At 36.7% G+C, this 16,889-nt stretch overlaps 1 protein-coding gene across 6 annotated transcripts in view; it reads left to right on the top strand.

The window, feature by feature from the left end:
• Positions 1–16,889, top strand: part of LOC145673281 (glycogen debranching enzyme) — a 229,431-nt gene that overhangs the window by 142,312 nt on the left and 70,230 nt on the right. For all 6 annotated transcript variants that reach the window (XM_081742834.1, XM_081742833.1, XM_081742837.1 and 3 more), the window contains 3 exons: positions 1,308–1,543; positions 5,606–5,818; positions 16,138–16,332. In XM_081742834.1, the coding sequence (XP_081598960.1) occupies positions 1,308–1,543; positions 5,606–5,818; positions 16,138–16,332 (644 nt within the window). The remainder of the gene's footprint in view (positions 1–1,307; positions 1,544–5,605; positions 5,819–16,137; positions 16,333–16,889) is intronic.

Raw genomic sequence — 16,889 nt, 5'->3', positions numbered from 1 at the left:
GTGCTGGTGAGCAAAACCTGATGTCTTCCAACGATAGATTACACGTACCTATATTTTCAATTTACACTCTCAAAAAAAATTAAGTTTACATTAAAAGAGTTGGTTGATTTGGAATTTAGCGTCCTGTTTACCAGTGACGCTGTATAAGACGGACTTACAGCTTAACGTTAGATCCGAGTTCCAGGAGTTCCCACCAAGAATTGAATCCGACTCTCCCGCGTCTTGTCTACTAACCATGACATTTCTTTAAAGAACTAAGTCAGCAGAAAAATCTTATCAAAAATCTTCTTGTTAAGTATTCAAATGATGATTATAAACAACATAACATTAGAATTGTCATTCGTATCAAAAAATAATACTTTAAGGGTAAATAAAAAGAAGTGTAAAAGTTTGTATAAATAGTGATCAAATAATAGTTTCCGAATTGCAGAATCCAACTGAAAATTCTCTCTAAACGTGAATAATAATGTATGTAATATAGCCAAATATGGTACTGATTTTACATTCATTGTTTAAAAATACTTTATAAAAACTCAGTTTCCATACTATACACCAACTTTTTTTTTTTTTTTTTAATTGCTTTTGAATATTACTTACGATGTATCAGACTTTAAATGCAAATAAATTTCAAGGAGCGCCAAAACATTTAAGAGAAACTGCAAATGAAATGAAAATTGCATATTATCGTAAAAATCATTTCTCAAAGTTCCATAGTTATCGAATTTACAATGATATTTCATTAGACGTAAGAAAACAAAATTAAGCACAAAAACATTCTCTTGAGAAGAATTGATTCCATTTTATTGAAATGTTAGCTTCACTTTTAATAGAAGCGGAAAACAATCATGTGTAAATATTACTTCCGTTCAATCTTTAAATTCACACAATTAATTGGAGCCAAACATATATTTTATTTGCATCTAAACAACTGCGCTATTACCCATATTTTTCTCCATTTTGTCTTGCATTTGATATTTTCGGTGTCTTTAATAATGCGCTTTATAGGGAAAAGCTTTCGAGGTAGTTGGACGTGCCTCACGAAAAAGTGTCTTATTAAATGAAAGGCCAAAATTACATTGAAACGAATGTGTAAATGTTCTTGTTCTTTCCGATATGTTAACTCTGTATATCCGATGTGTAACAAAAGGAGTTAATATAAAATGCGTCACAATATGTAACCATTATCTCGAAGTAGACCCGACTTAAAATGGTTTCGTGTATCTTTTGTTTAATACTTGTGCTTTATTAGTTTTAAGTTTAAGTAAAATCAGATTTGTTAAGTATCTAATGTCTTCTTGTTCGTATAGTCGATCCGTAGCGCACTCCAAGGGTTTTTTCTTCCTCAAGTGAAAATAGCTGAGCTCTTTATGGTGGATGTAGGGACACTTGTCGCTGAATTTGGACAACTAGCAAGAAGAACTGTTCCACCAATATGTGGCCAAACAGAAACTTCGCCATTAAAAATTATTCAAGATCCTCAATACAGGCGTCTTAAATCCACAATTGATATGGAGTTGGGTCTTAGGCTATACAACGTGTACAGGTATATATATTCTTAATAGCGTATAGAAAACTAAAAGTGGTTGCAATTCATGACATATGTGACTTAAAGCGAGTGTTGCGTATCCTCTATTATGCTTCCTAAAGTTGTAAATTATGATCAGTAACGACGCCAGGTTTAATTTCTTGTTCAGGAAGGGCAAACGAAAGAGCAGAGAAGTTTTTGAGGGCATTTATTTTTTTGTATGCCGAAAAGGATAATTTTCTATTATTTGACCTATCTACATTCTAATACAACTTCTCTTGGAAGGCAGGCATAACTACCGGGTGGAAAGGATCACCTCTTTGAACCCGTTCTTCTGGCGTCATGGCGTCATCCCTGATCATGATTTATCAGTAGCACATTGAACTGTGTGAAGTGTTATTTGATTATTCTAGAAGAATTTAAGAACCTTTTTGAGAATAGAATTATTTAAGGAGCATTTGGTTTTGATTTCATATGTAAATATCTAAAACGAAAGTAATGTAAGAATCTAGATAATTATAATACTCATTATTATTTGTTCTTAAAAAAAAGTAGATATTGTAATACACACCGAGATTTAAATTGGTGTATATATATACGAAAAACGATTAAATTGAATAAAAAATACTATTACCTTATATTTTCTATTCTACCGTAGAAATTTCTTGAAATTGTATAATACTGTGTTTATATACTCTCATAATTCAATTTTTGTAGAAACATTCAAAGTTTTTAATCTCCGATTCTCTAATTTGAGGTGCGTTATGCTGTATAATTTCATTCCAATGTATCTGTAACTAATTTTGCTCAGTCTTATACAGGGTGATTTTTTAAAACACGGATTTCATTTGGATCTAGAATTTCTAACAGAAGTCCGATTTTCATGCGGTTTGTGGCAAATGATCAAGGAAGGAAGGATAAGAGATTTGTGGGACCATGTTTACTGGTTTAAATTCGTCCGAGGTAATATCGGCCAGGCCTCAAGAAAAACCGCACATATTCACCAGTGTACCTTACAATTGGAATAAAGTGCGGTGCAGTGTGAAGATTTGAGTTTTCTTCGTACATGGAAACCTCGCCAAGGTCAATAATAAGAAATAGGAAACTGGGCCGTTGTATTGGGAATTGCGCTGTACAATTCTGTGCTACTGTGTGAGTATAATCAGAACACAGTGAGAATAGTGCACTTTTTGAAGCAACATGAGTTTATCGTTAAAACTGTTTGGTAAACTGAATCTGTTGTTGCTTCGCGAAGGTCATTTAGAAACAAATTTGCCTCACGTTCTGCCCCAGATAGTAACATAATATACCTATGGTCGCTAGTGAATAAATTGGAAGAAACAAGATCGCTTCTGAGTGAGATAGGGAAGCGTCGGACCCTGTAGGCAGCTCTTGTGGAAAATGTCATTTATCGACACCTTAGGTCGCCCAAGAAATCTCTCCGTTGTTTGTCGCAAGAAATCGGCTGTAGCTATTCAACATCGGATTTTTGGGTGTTACTGCTAACGCTTAATTTGTATTCTCACTAACACTTAATTTGTATTCTGCAATTCCGCTTCAAAAATCCAAAACCTCATCCCAATTGCAAGGTACACTGGCGAATGTTTGCTGTTTTTCTTGAGGCGTGGCTGATATTACCCCGAATGAATTTAAACCAGTAAACATAGTCCCATAAATCTCCCGTCCTTACTTGATCATTTGCCAAAAACCGCATGAAAATCGGACCTCAGTTAGAAATTCTAGACCCAAATGAAATCCGTGAGTATCGCGCTGTATAAGGAATAACTATTTTATTCTTAGGTCTTGTATTGTATGAATGATCAGTATGTATGAGTGATCTTGGGAAAAAAAAAAAAAATCATTATTTTAAAATATCTGAAATTCCTATTACGGTTCATATTACTTTTTTGCCATTTATATCGCCTTCTTTTGCCATTTACATCATTTTCTTTTCACATTTAAATATTCTTTGTGCCCCGGAAAAGAACTATCTCATAATAAAATGCCATGTAGAGACAAATGGTTGGATATATAACATGCATTTATCAATAATAGATTTTTACTTACAGGCTCTTTAATTTACGTTATACATACACTGCTCTTGGTAATTTTACTTACAGTGAAGTAGTACGCACATTGGAATTTAAGATTGCATCTAAGTGTATCCCTAATAGCTTAACTGAGAAATAACGTTCTGTGCTAATTATCGAACTACTGAGATAGAGTAGCCAGGGGCGTAATTTTAAACTTCGTTTGAAGGGGGGCAAGAGCACCACCGACATAAGACCTTCACGTGTTGTACTAGTATATTAGTAGACAATCGATTAAAGTATATATATTCCTCAAACTCTTGGAGCCCCCTCCTGCCTCCCTAAATGACACCGCTAAGAGTAGCGTCTCCATTTTACTATGATTCAGTTCTAATTTATTGTGAGACAGCCAAGTAGCAGATTTATCTATCATTTTATTATTTACAGTGGTTTCTCGTGTATGAATAGTGAAGAAATGTGAATTATTGGATTGTCTTGGCAAAAGGTAAAATCAAATGGATATATTTCGTTTTTGGAGCGATTAATCTTCTAGTTTTAGAAGTCACACAATTAGTTTGTTAGGCACTGTAAAAATAAAATTAATTATATTTGGTCTAGGAATTAATTTGTGCGTGTGGACAAGAGATGGCGCAACGAACGGAGCGTCCCACAGTTCCGTGTATCCACACATGTGTTGCAAACCCCTGTCATCGCGTATCGTTCGTAGTATAGGGCAGTGGATTAAAGCGTCAACAACACCAGTTTGTAGTTAAGTGAACATGGCGCAATTTGTGCCTGATAAAGTGTTTTTGCGGGGTGTCCTGCTGCATTACTTTAACATGCAGAAAAGTGCGACTGAAAGTCATCGTATTTTGGTGGAAGTGTATGGTGACCATGCTCTAGCTGAGCGAACGTGTCAGAAGTGGTTTGCACGGTTTAGAAGTGGTGATTTCGGCTTGGCAGACCAAGAGCGAGCTGGACAGCCAAAAAAATTTCAAGACGAAGAATTGACAGCATTGCTCGAGCAGGATTCGTGTCAAACGCAGGAACAACTTGCAGCAGCATTAGGCGTTGATCAAACAACAGTCTCCAAACGCTTGAAAGCCATGGGAATGATTCAAAAGATGTCACATTGGGTTCCACATGAATTGAAAGACGGAGACGTTGAAAGACGAAAAACCATTTGCGAATTGCTGCTTCAACGACAGAGCAGAAAGGGGTTTCTGCATCGAATTATTACGGGTGATGAGAAGTGGATCCATTACGAGAACCCTAAACGAAAAAAGGCCTGGGTGAAACCAGGTGAACCAGGTCCATCACAACCAAAACGAGATATTCACTGTGCAAAGGTTATGCTGTGCATATGGTGGGATATGAAAGGTATGGTGTACTATGAGCTGCTGCAACCGGGTGAAACTATGAATGGAGAACGTTATCGACGACAATTAATGCGTTTGAAGCAAGCTCTGGCCAGAACACGACCAGAATGGGAGAACAGACATGATAAACTTATTGTTCAACATGATAACGCTCGCCCACATGTCGCAAAACCGGTCAAAACATATTTAGAAAATGTCGGATGGGAAGTTTTACCCCACCCGCCATATTCACCAGACATTGCTCCTTCGGACTACTACTTGTTCGATTGCATGAACAACGATTTGATTGGACAGCGGTTTACATCGAAACATAGGTCTCTGACTGGATCGCTTCCAAGGATGAGGACTTCTTTCGCCACGGAATCCGTACATTGCCTGACAGATGGGCGAAAGTAGTGGCTAGCGATGGACAATATTTTTCTTAAGGTATTTATGTATTTTGTGTTTGTACTACAGCTTCAATGTGTGCGTACCAACCGCACGAATTAATTCCTAGACCAAATATATATATATATATATATATATATATATATATATATATATATATATATATATATATATATAATTATTATTATTATTATTATTATTATTATTATTATTATTATTATTATTATTATTATTATTATTATTATTAAGGAAAATTTAACAACGTAATTCTTACTTCGTTTCAGAGAAGATATTTTTGATGAAGAAACGCGAGTGAAGAGATGCTGCGAAGATTTTAAAAATGCGCTTGAAGACTTGAATCGTCAAGCATTTAACGAAGTTCAAAGTCATTTAAATGCTGCTGTTGAAAATGTGATAGCAGGCATACGATACTTCAGAGTACAACTGGACGGTCCAAGAATAAAGGACGTTTCCAAGAAAAATCCTCTAGTTCCTAGGTGAGTGATATTAATAAAGATGATATTACCGTAGTAGCATGTTCAATATGAAGTCACTCTATTCTATTCTATTTGGTTCTATTGAAGTTAAATCATTTTATAATAATATTAAAAAATAACTTGAGGATAGTAGGGGAGGAAAACGTCATTTCATAATACACGTCTATCATGAAGTTGGCTCTCCCCGCTAGCCTTGTGTCTAGTGCGCGTACCTGGAACATACGTGGTCTCAGGTTCAGTTCTCGGTTGGAGAGTATTAAATTTGAACACATTACTTTGGCTCGGATTCTACCTTAAACTGTAGATCTTCGTCTCATATAACCTCGGTGCTGAAAAGGAACGCTAAACTTCAACAAACATAATTGCTATAAAGTTGTATTAGGCAAACATGAGACAATAGACACGATTAGAAAAGAACTTTCAATGTGTGTATATCACTACACTATTTTATTTCCATAACTTAAGTATGCATAATACGAGGGGAGGCCAGAAAGTTCTTACTTTCACCATGAAAGAGATATGGTGGTAATGTGAAAATTTACACAATGACAGACCAGCACCTCGTTAATATATGTGCAAATTTGCGTCTCGACAGGTCCTACTGAATTGGTGTTACAGCCAGAAGTCTAGTTGGCGGTAACATGTTCTACAAAATAGAATACCGAGCTGTTATTAAGTTCGTCCAGCTTCTAGAAGAATCGCTACAAACAACACGCGAAGAGATGACAGCTGTCTATGATTAGGAATACCCACTTTATGACACATGAAACGCTGGAAGAGAAAATTCAAATGTTATCGCACAGTCTACAGGATGATCCAGGCGTGGTGGCAAAAGCTGAGCAGCTAGTGCTTGAAAGGGAGGTGATCATTAGCAGGAGGTTCATTCATATCATAGTAAATGACATCCTGCATATGAACAAAGTGGCAGAAATGTGGGTTCTCCGATTGTTAATATCTTTTCGAAAACCATAACATGTGCATTTTGCACAAAGCATTTGGAACTGTGCCACAAGAACAAGGATGGTTTTGTAAACAGATTAGTGGCTATATATGAATGTTGGGTGTATCTATTTGACCCTGAAACCAAAGAAATGAGTACGTGGGAACATACGTGTTCTGACGCAGCTCAGCCAATTGTAAAGCAGCACATTCGGGTTTGTCTTGTGACGATCCGAAGTTCAAGGACGAAAAAGTAACTGTGACCTTATGATTACTGAAAAGATTTACGCCGTTGAGGCCCATTAAACCGACGCAAACTTTTGCCTCCATGTTCTCATCTGCTGTGAAAGCTAGTCGTTCGGAAGGAACACAGACTCTTGATGTCAGCACACAAACATGTAATATTTCTGTTGTGCCAGCCATAAACACTACACTGTAGCCACCAATATTCATTGCTACTCAAATCAGCACTATTTGAGAACTTCCCATAGATCCTACTCAGCCAAGAGGGAACAATTCTTAAAGAATACACCATATTCTATGTCAAAACAACCTAAGAAGTTTACTACTACTGAATCAAAGTCCAGATGAGACAGTGCAGTTGAACGATGTATTAAATCCCAGCCTGTTGCTTCCACCACCTCTACCGTAAAACAGAAACCTCCACGTTAACAGTCTGTGAGTAAATAAATAAATTAAATTAAATAAAAATAAATAAATCACTCAGTCTTGCACAGAGTGAAATAAGATGGAAGGTGTGGTGGAAGAGATCTTGATAATTTCCTTCTTTTTAAAGGTAAGAAGAAAAAGGGAAAACAGTAATCCTTTAGTCGTTCGTAGTTCTATCCTATAATTGCTCTTTTGCAATGAAATATGAATGGCAATTCCATTCACTTCGAAGAATGTAAACACCTTATAACCGCCATTCAGCCTGTAATTTTCTGTCTTCTAGAAATTACTGCTACTTGCTCTATTGTTGTTTCCAGCTACACTGTTGACCGCCATGACAAGGACGGCGATGGTTGCGGCTGGCGGAGTAGGAGTTGAAATACAAGACAAATATCTCATTCCACTTCGATTCAGGGGAACAGCGATTTCCAGGTCCTAGATGTTCGAGTTTTCGTTGGACAACCGATCACTTTTTGGAACATCTACATTACACGATCTGAGGCTTTTACGTCGGCTGATCTAGATGACATATATATCGTTATTCTGGTGGAGAACTTCAACTTTTATCGTGAACTATGGGGTTCCCCTCGTACCGAACCTCGAGGTAAAGAATTTGCAACTTTTCTCGACACTTCATATCTTATTTTATTAAATGATGGCAATCCAACACATTTTACCATTCCCCAGGAACGTATTCAATCTGGATTTTCCTGCCCGCTGCCTATGACTTGCTTAATCTTCAATGGCGTGTCTACCATGATTTATGAAGCAGTGATCACTTTCTGGCCATTCTCGCTGGACTACCTGCTTTACAATTTATTTAATTGCCTAGTTACTATCTCCGACGTGCAGACTAGGGGCAGCTTTTCCCTTATACCAGACCTCTTGCGTTCTGTTAATGAACACCTTGAGGCCTTTCACGCAAGTGTGATATCTGCTGCTAATGCCTCGATTTCATTGTTAGATGGGCTTCTCAAATACGTTCGCTTACTTGGTGGTCTCAAGAAATACGTCAAGCTATTCTTGCACGATTGCGAGCACTTCGTCACTTTTTAATCGATCTCCTACTGCTAACAATTTGGCACAGTTTCATTGTCTTCGTGCCAGAGCACGCTACTATATTAAACAAGGGATACGACGTAGCTGGCGAGACTGTGTCTCCCGGTTTAACTGCAAATAGTTCAATGAAGGTTGTTTGGTCTAAAGTTCGTACTCTTCAGAGATAATCCACTTCCATCGATGTTTTTGCACTCCTTGTGCAAGACGAACTGATCCTGACTAGAAGCGAATTGCCAATGATTTGGGGCAGCATTTTTCTGCAGTTTTTAGTTCAGCCAGTTATTACCCTAACTTTCTACAAGCTAAAACACAGAGTATAGACCTTTACATTTTGCGTCACCAAATAATGATTACAATTTGCCTTTTACTGCTGCTGAATTTACCGCTGCTGCCATCAGCACTAAAAACACTGCATGTGGACCAGACTCCATACATTATGCTATGCTTCGTAATCTTCTTGCCACTGGTAGACTTCTCGACCTCTGTAATTGTCTGTGGATTCAAAAATCTTTTCCTGTTGCCTGGCTTGAAGCGTATGTTCTTCCTATCCTGAAACTTGGGAAATCAGCTACGTCCAGTTCCTGTTATGGACCAGTTGCTTATGCAAGTTATTGGAGAAAATGATTAATACAAGCTTAGTGTGGTATTTGAAAACTTACTCCTTGCTTCCAATCTCCAGTGTGGTTTTCAGAACTGGAGTTCCACTTTTGATCATCTTGTTTATCGTGAAAGTGCAATTCAGGATGCTTCTTGCATCGCCAATATCTGATCATCATCATCTTTGATCTTGTGAAGGCTTATGATACCACGTGACATTATGGAATTTTACGTTAGCTACTTCTTTGGGGAGTGCGAGACCGTGTGGACCACTTTCTGCGGTAGTTTCTTGAAACCGATACTTTCGAGTTCGATTAGGATCCATACGCTCCGAGAAGGCAATGTCTTAAGTGTGACACTCTTTGCTGTGGCGGCAAATAGTGTTATGATACAGATACTAGCTCCAGGCTCCCGGTCATGAAATGTTGTATGCGGATGACCTTGCAATTTACTACCGCTGATGTGATCTCAGTGTTGCTTCTAGATAATGACTACTCACTTCTGAACAAGCTTTCACGTTGGTCAACGACCACTGGATTTACTTTCTCCGTAAAGACTAACTGTGTCGTTTATGCTACTGCGCACATCATCCACACCTTTATCTGGGCCTTACATGCTTGTCTTTTGTTGACAACATCCGATTTCTAGGCCTTCAGTTTGATCACCGGTTGTCTTGGGCAGTCCTTCTACGAGAGCTAAAATATCACTGTCTAAGAGCACGCAATCTTCTTAAAGTGTTGTCTTATATTTCTTGGGGTGCTGATCGCATTGTCCTTGTACGACTGCATCGTACCCTAATCCACTCAACGTTGGACTATAGATGCATTGTTTATAGATCAGCCAGACTCACCACAAACTGAACACTGTCCATCATCTTGACATACGTTTGGCAATTAGTGCATCCCATACCAGTCCTATTTCTAGTTTATATGTAGAAACACACAAGTCATCAAGCACGCAGCACTGTTGTCGGCCAATGCTCTCATCTAAAGTCAATGCTTTACCATTCTTCATCTTTTGCACTGGAAGCTGGAAACACTCACGTTACCAGGCACGACGCAGCGCTACCAGACCTTTTTGAATTCGTGCTCTGAAATTTTGGATGACCTTGCCGTCGGAATAAGTTGGGTTTTCTACTTACATCCCCTGGAAGATGCTTCATCCAGCTATTTCTTTTCATCTGGGGGCCGCGGTGGCTCAGTGGTAGAGCGTTCACCTCTGGTGCTAGGGGTCTCGGGTTCAAACCCTGCTCCCGCCAAGTGAACTTTGTGGTGGACAAACACCGTGTGCGTGGGTTTTCTCGGGGTTCTCCCGTTTCCTCCCACTTTCTTCATTCCACCATTTCATTCATTACTCATTATCACCGTCTCCTTTAGCCTAACCGGCATAACCGTGGGACGTAAAACTCAAAATTTCATTTCATTTTCATTTTTCTTTTCATCTGCCCCAATACAAGAAGCTAGTCACCAGCCCTCACGAATTTCACAAGAGTTTCAAAGATTTTACTGAATTTTTTACGCATGGTTCCAAAGATGTTGGTTCTGTGTCGGATGTGACATTTTTTACAGTTACATTTATTTATGGTTTACTACTGAACTAGTTACAATTTTAGAAACTTTACATTATATCTCTGCATGTTATATACGCATGGTATTAATCTGTTGCGACTCTCAAAGTGCACTGAGTAGCCTCCTTGATGTGCATAGTAAACATTAATTCGTTCAGCAAATCCTTTTTTCATGTCGTAGATTATTAGCACAGGAATGTGAGGTACAACCATACTGGGTTCCGAGCCATGTTGGCAAAGCTGGTAATAAAGAGGCAGGTCTGCAGCGAAAGTTTCTGCACATGAAAGAAGAGAGCTTTATCTCCCTGTATTCGGTACAGATCTGCGATCGCTATTCAATGCTTAGTTGCATCAGCGCTGGCAGCTCGAATGGGACCAGGCTGTTACAATAAATTATATGTACTCAGATCTGTACTTGGTGTCTGGACCACCAGCTCAATATCTTCTCGTCAGAAGAAAGGAATTCTAACTATACTTTCCATTGGACATTCACACTTAACACGTGGAATTCTACTTCGTGGCGAAGGCATACCATTATGTGCGGCTTTTGGGTTGTAGATTGTCATCACCATGCTTAGCTTTAAGCTGGCTTTGCCCTACCAGGAGACTTACCAACACTATTCACAGATGACCACCGAACGATTTTCAAAGTTTTTATGTTTTTTCGTCACCTCCATGCCTTACCTACTTTATGGTTGTCCCAGTGTTCATACTTCTCATTTTGTGTCTTCTCCTATGTGATTGGCCCCTGTCTATTGTAACACATAGCATTTAGCTTTCATTCAACTGACAATCCCAACAAGTATTTGACTTCTTTTATCTTTCATACTTACTTGGGCCTTTCTTTAGCCTTGCCGCTTAGCCCTGGAAAAAGATTAATATTATCCCACTGTTACTAAGTTTACCCTATTCCTTTTATCACTGTGTTTGTATGTTTTCAATATTATATTTTCTTTCCTGGCAGACTTATTACTGAATTTTAGACATAGACAGGTGCAAAAAGACCTTTGCAGTATAACGCACCCACTCCAATCTCTTACTCACAAAATTAAAAACTGGCACTATTTAGATAATCACAAAAGTATTTATTTATAACAGGGTTACTGTTATTGAGAAACATGTGTAGATATTTTATAAACATAAATGCGGTTCTATGAATGCAGATCATTTTTACCTTTTAAATTCAAAGAAAGTTACGTTTCCTAAACTAGATTGAAACTCCTTAGCGTTACAGCACACGAAGGACTAGCCTGCTTTAGTTAGTTGATGTGTGGTTAAGACACAGATTTTCATTCTGTCTTTCTACAACGTATATTTATTCTTTGTAATTGAAGTAACTTATTAATCGCTCACGATATTAGTTCAACACCGAAAATGTGCTCCCGAGAATCGAACTCACATCAAAAGTCATGCATGTTAGTCATTGATCATCGCAAGGGCATACTTTCCAAAGTGGATTATGCAAGGCAGAGGGTCTTCAGTCTTCTGTCCTGCGATTAAGAATAAAGAAGTCACCATGACTTATTGTATTTTTAAATATTATAGAAACTACAGTCATGATACTTGGATCACTAAATATAATAAGTAGGAAAGTTTTACGCGTATCAGGGTTTTTTCTATTTTCCTGCATTATTTACAAGCATGTGGTGTCCAAATTGTGATCTAGAAGAAGCCAAAAGATTAGTGTGAGAATATGTTAATTTGGTATAGAACTTTTTCCATTAAAATACAAGGGATTCCATATCCTCATTGCAAGAGGACTGGCTTTCATTACATGTGATTGCAGGTTCAAGCCTTGTTGTAAGTACAACTTGGATACAAATTTGAGTGGTAAGTGGGATATCAAGACTGTGCGTTCTGATAAGCTTATATTTTAATTAAAGGTTTTCATGAAGAAGATGGTAAAGTTATTTCTATATTTTAACATTTTTAAAGATACCGGTGTATCAGAACGAACAGGAAATGCTACAGCCTGTGTCTACATACGAGCCACGCCAGTTCGGATCATCTTAATAGTAAGTCCCGTTCTCCAAGATCTAATCTAACCGCAGATTTCATCTTGGTGTTCATGCTAAGATTTTAAGACCAAACAGTTCCAGAAAAATAGTTCACATAAAAACAATTCATAGTAAGAGAATTGATTTTAAATTTTCAAATACCGTTCCAGAAACAGTTTTCGTGTGAATGTACGAAAGAATCGAAAAAACAAACATTAATATAGTAATATAATATACGTTATAGTAATATAGTAATATAGTAATATAATATATATAGTAATATAATATATCATTAATATAGTATACGTTAGCATTTGCATCTTTACAATCATTCTATGTAATATATGTAAAAATGAAATTTATAAAAAACAACTAGAAGAAGCTTACAAAGCTTTCGTAGACAGAATATTGCTGAAGGAATGATCCCCCAAAAAAAAACTGGATCAAAAGATTGCGATCTTGGCGAGGTTGGATCAGGAGCCACAAAATTTTTGAACGACCCCTAAATCGAGTTTTCGTATTTTTTACGGAATAAGCACATCATACTGAGTTAATGATAGTTTGGCTTTGGCTACACTATACCTAGTTCTCCAAATATAAGGCCTACAAGAAATTTTTTGCCTGAAATATATTCGATCTTTTGATCAAAAAAATACAAATTTCATCATCCAGGTAAAACTTTCATGTTTACTTAAATTACAATAATATTACATTGTATGAGGAAATATAGGAGGAATAAAAATGTAGAAGGAATATCATGAAAAACTTAGTTCATTTGCCTATCTGAATTGTAGGTTGTGATCATTGATTATAAAACTATTTGCATAAAGTCTATTGTCGCTAATTTCATGCTGTAAAATGAATATGAATAGCATTTTAGATGTGTTACTTTAGAGATTAATATGTTTGTTGCAACTAATAATACAGTTGTTCATTGTAACAATACATAAGCCAAACTGTTTATCAGGCAATAAAAAATAATGCAAATTGAACTGACAAGTAGATATATATAGATCGATTAAACGTTAATTTTAACTTATTAACATTTCCAGACTTTTTTCCAAGTATAACCTAATTTAAAAGCACATTTTATGTTTTTAAAAATGTTACTTTTTTTCTCTTTAGATATATTTAATTTTAGTTTATATATTTAATTTTAGTTTACTTTTATTTCGTATCATAAGTTTTAATTGTGTTTGTCCTAACTAGATGATAGCTTAATAATTGCTTGATTCAATTTTAAACGCTTAGAAAATGAAGAAAAACTAACCGACTAAATTTCACTTCTACGTAGATACTTCGACTACTGTGGACCTAAAAGCTCTTCAGAGCTTTCGGAACAGGGACTGGTCTTGGGCTTATCAAGGTTGGGTTTACTGTTTTGTTGTTTTAGAATGTGCATTTCGCATGTAAATGAATATTACAAGCACTGCATGTAATATGAAAAGATAACCTGATGTCCCAGCAGTGCCGTTACCTTCGATCAGTCACAATTTCTAAACCAAATGACATACAGAGCATCGCAATACTTAGTAACTTAACCATTACTCACAAGAAGTGTTGCAGTATGTCGTAACTTACAAGAAAAGTTGGTGTGTCATACACTTCCAGTGCTATTAAATTTCGTTTCAGATTAACTAAATAAATGAAAATGAGAAGGCTCTGTGTGTATGGTGGTATGCGTAAGCAGAAACCTAGTTATCAATCACCGTGCGAAGCAACTTCCTTCGTTCAAGCTCATCATTCTGTAACGTAATGAGCTTTAGAGTTACTGGAAGTGTGAGTGATCTGATGCTGAATGAACTATCGGGAGTGTTACAAGAAACTGTCGACAATCTGCATGTTGAATTACATAATAGTCGTAAAAAATGCATGAATTACAAGTACCGAAAATTACTGTTTATATTGTCCTTCATAAACGTCCGTATCTTCATACTTACTAAATGGAATGGATTAAGCGTTGAAGCTGAAGACTTTTTTTCTTTTGAATTCGCTTGTTCCGTGCTGAACTAGTTTCCTGAAGCCAGTGAACATCTATGAAATATTTTGTTTCTAAATGAAGCAACTAATTACGGATAAGGGTATGCTAACCAATTTTGGGTCCATAACATGTGGATATTGGTCCTGAAGAACCGTATAGCACTCGGAAATACGCTTGTGAACCCTTAAGATGAATGTGTGGTGTGGGCTAATGCAGAAACAGGTATGCAATCTATTTTTCTTCAGTATGGATAATATAACAGCGGAATATTTACATTGTAATATACTTGTGGTACCCGGTGACATGCTAGAATAATATCTTCTACCACAGGAGGAAAAGTGCATTATTTTTATTTTGACAGCCCCATCCCCCACCTGTTGGTCTTGATATTCTGAGTAGATTTTATCCTGTAGGATGGATACATCATAATAGACCAGTTTCTGGTTCCTTTGATCACCTAGTATCACTCCATTGCATTGTGATTACCAATTCCCTCTTGAGGATGTTGCTACACTTTGTAGGCGAATTATTGACTCTGCATGCACTGTTGATGATGTGCTACAGCGTGTATGGTTAGAGGTGGAATATTGCGTTGACATCCTGCAAGCAACCAAAGCGACGCATGTTGAAGTTCACTAACTATAAAACAAACTTTGAGAGTTGTGGTACAATTTGCAAAGATCCGTGATGCTCTGTTATTTTGGTTTAGGAAGTTCTGTATTTTGGGACACAACGAGAATGCTTTAGAACCAATAAGTTTTCATTAAAAGTTCGCATAGTTTTCATTGGTATATCTGCATGAGTCATCCTCATTTTAGTTAATTTTCGAAACATCGAATTAATTGGTTTGATGTAACTGGTGTATGGAACTTATTTGGATGTTCCTACTTAATATGATTTGCCTTTAATCAATAACCGAAGAAACACAAATTTGGCTTCTTGGAAAGGAGGTACGTTCGTTTTCGAACCGCAAAGTACTCAATGATAACTCGAATAGAGTGTACAAGATTTGTTTCTTCTGTAATTTACAAGAAATTCATCACTATACCACATAGTAAAGATAATTGGAATGTAGTTAATTTTAGGAGTAAACAGGGGATATAGATTGAAATCTGTTCATTCATTTAAGGTTCCGTTATTTGAAAATACTTTTAACTTATTTGATAAAGGAACCGGTTCTCACCGGAAAATTCTGTTTCCTCGCACATACTAATATTCAAAGGTTAATGAATTTAAAGAATTACTAATATTAAGTAATTATTTGCTTCTTTACTTCCTTTCTCTTCAGTCCTCCGTTGACAAGGCGCTTGAGGCTTGAAAGCTAAGTGTCTCGTTTAGCGTCTTAAGTGTGTGTGAGAAAGAGTGTGTGTGTTAAAATATTGGAAATACCTATTGTATTTTGATTTTCATTTCCACGTTCAGTTTCCTTTGTTTTATACATGGTATAGAGTATTTTGCTAGAGCGTATGCGTATTAGTAGTATTTCTGTTATTTCCTTTTCTTTTTTTAGATATTTTGAGTCATTCCATCCATACACTTCCATACAAGAGGAAGAGAAATTCATGTATTCAAATGAAGGTCAGTATATTATGGCACACAATGGTTGGGTGATGAATGATGATCCTCTTCGCAATTTTGCTGCCCCAGAAAGTAACGTGTATTTGAGAAGAGAACTGATAGCTTGGGGAGACAGTGTAAAACTAAGGTAATAATAATATTTTCATCTATTCTACTAAATCTGGTAGAATAATAGAGTGGGAATTAGCTAGTCAAATAGTGACCCATAGGCTGGATCAGTTTTCGTGCTGCCCACGAATAGAAACTAAAATGTGTAATGATTTCTGACTTCATTAAGTCATGCATAAGAGGAAGAATGTAGGCCATCATTAATATACCTGATTCGAAACTTTACTTTTAACTGCATCCTTAAACTGTCTTGCAACCTCATTCTGCAAGGTAAGACCGTTGATGCCGAGTTTACTTTAAGAAAAAAATGTAAATTTCATATAATTACTTTCAGATGTTCGTAGTTCAGCCGTAATTTGATAGACTCATGAACAGAGCAGAATACCCAAAATAGAACGAAGATTGAGAAGATGTATAACTTATGTACACTCATTTCCAAAATTATTGTCGCAAGTCTATAAATATGTTGTTGTAGGAATATAATTTGATAACGAATTCGCCCGGTATTTCTTATAATGTTAGTATGTGTGTAATCGGCAAAGACACGTATGTGGCAAATTTCATGTCAAAAGAGCA

Source organism: Thermobia domestica, chromosome 16, assembly GCF_964235325.1.
Source record: "Thermobia domestica chromosome 16, izTheDome1.hap1.1, whole genome shotgun sequence".
NCBI lineage: Eukaryota > Metazoa > Arthropoda > Insecta > Zygentoma > Lepismatidae > Thermobia > Thermobia domestica.
Note: the sequence above shows the minus strand (reverse complement) of the source record. Positions and strands in the feature narration are given on the sequence as shown.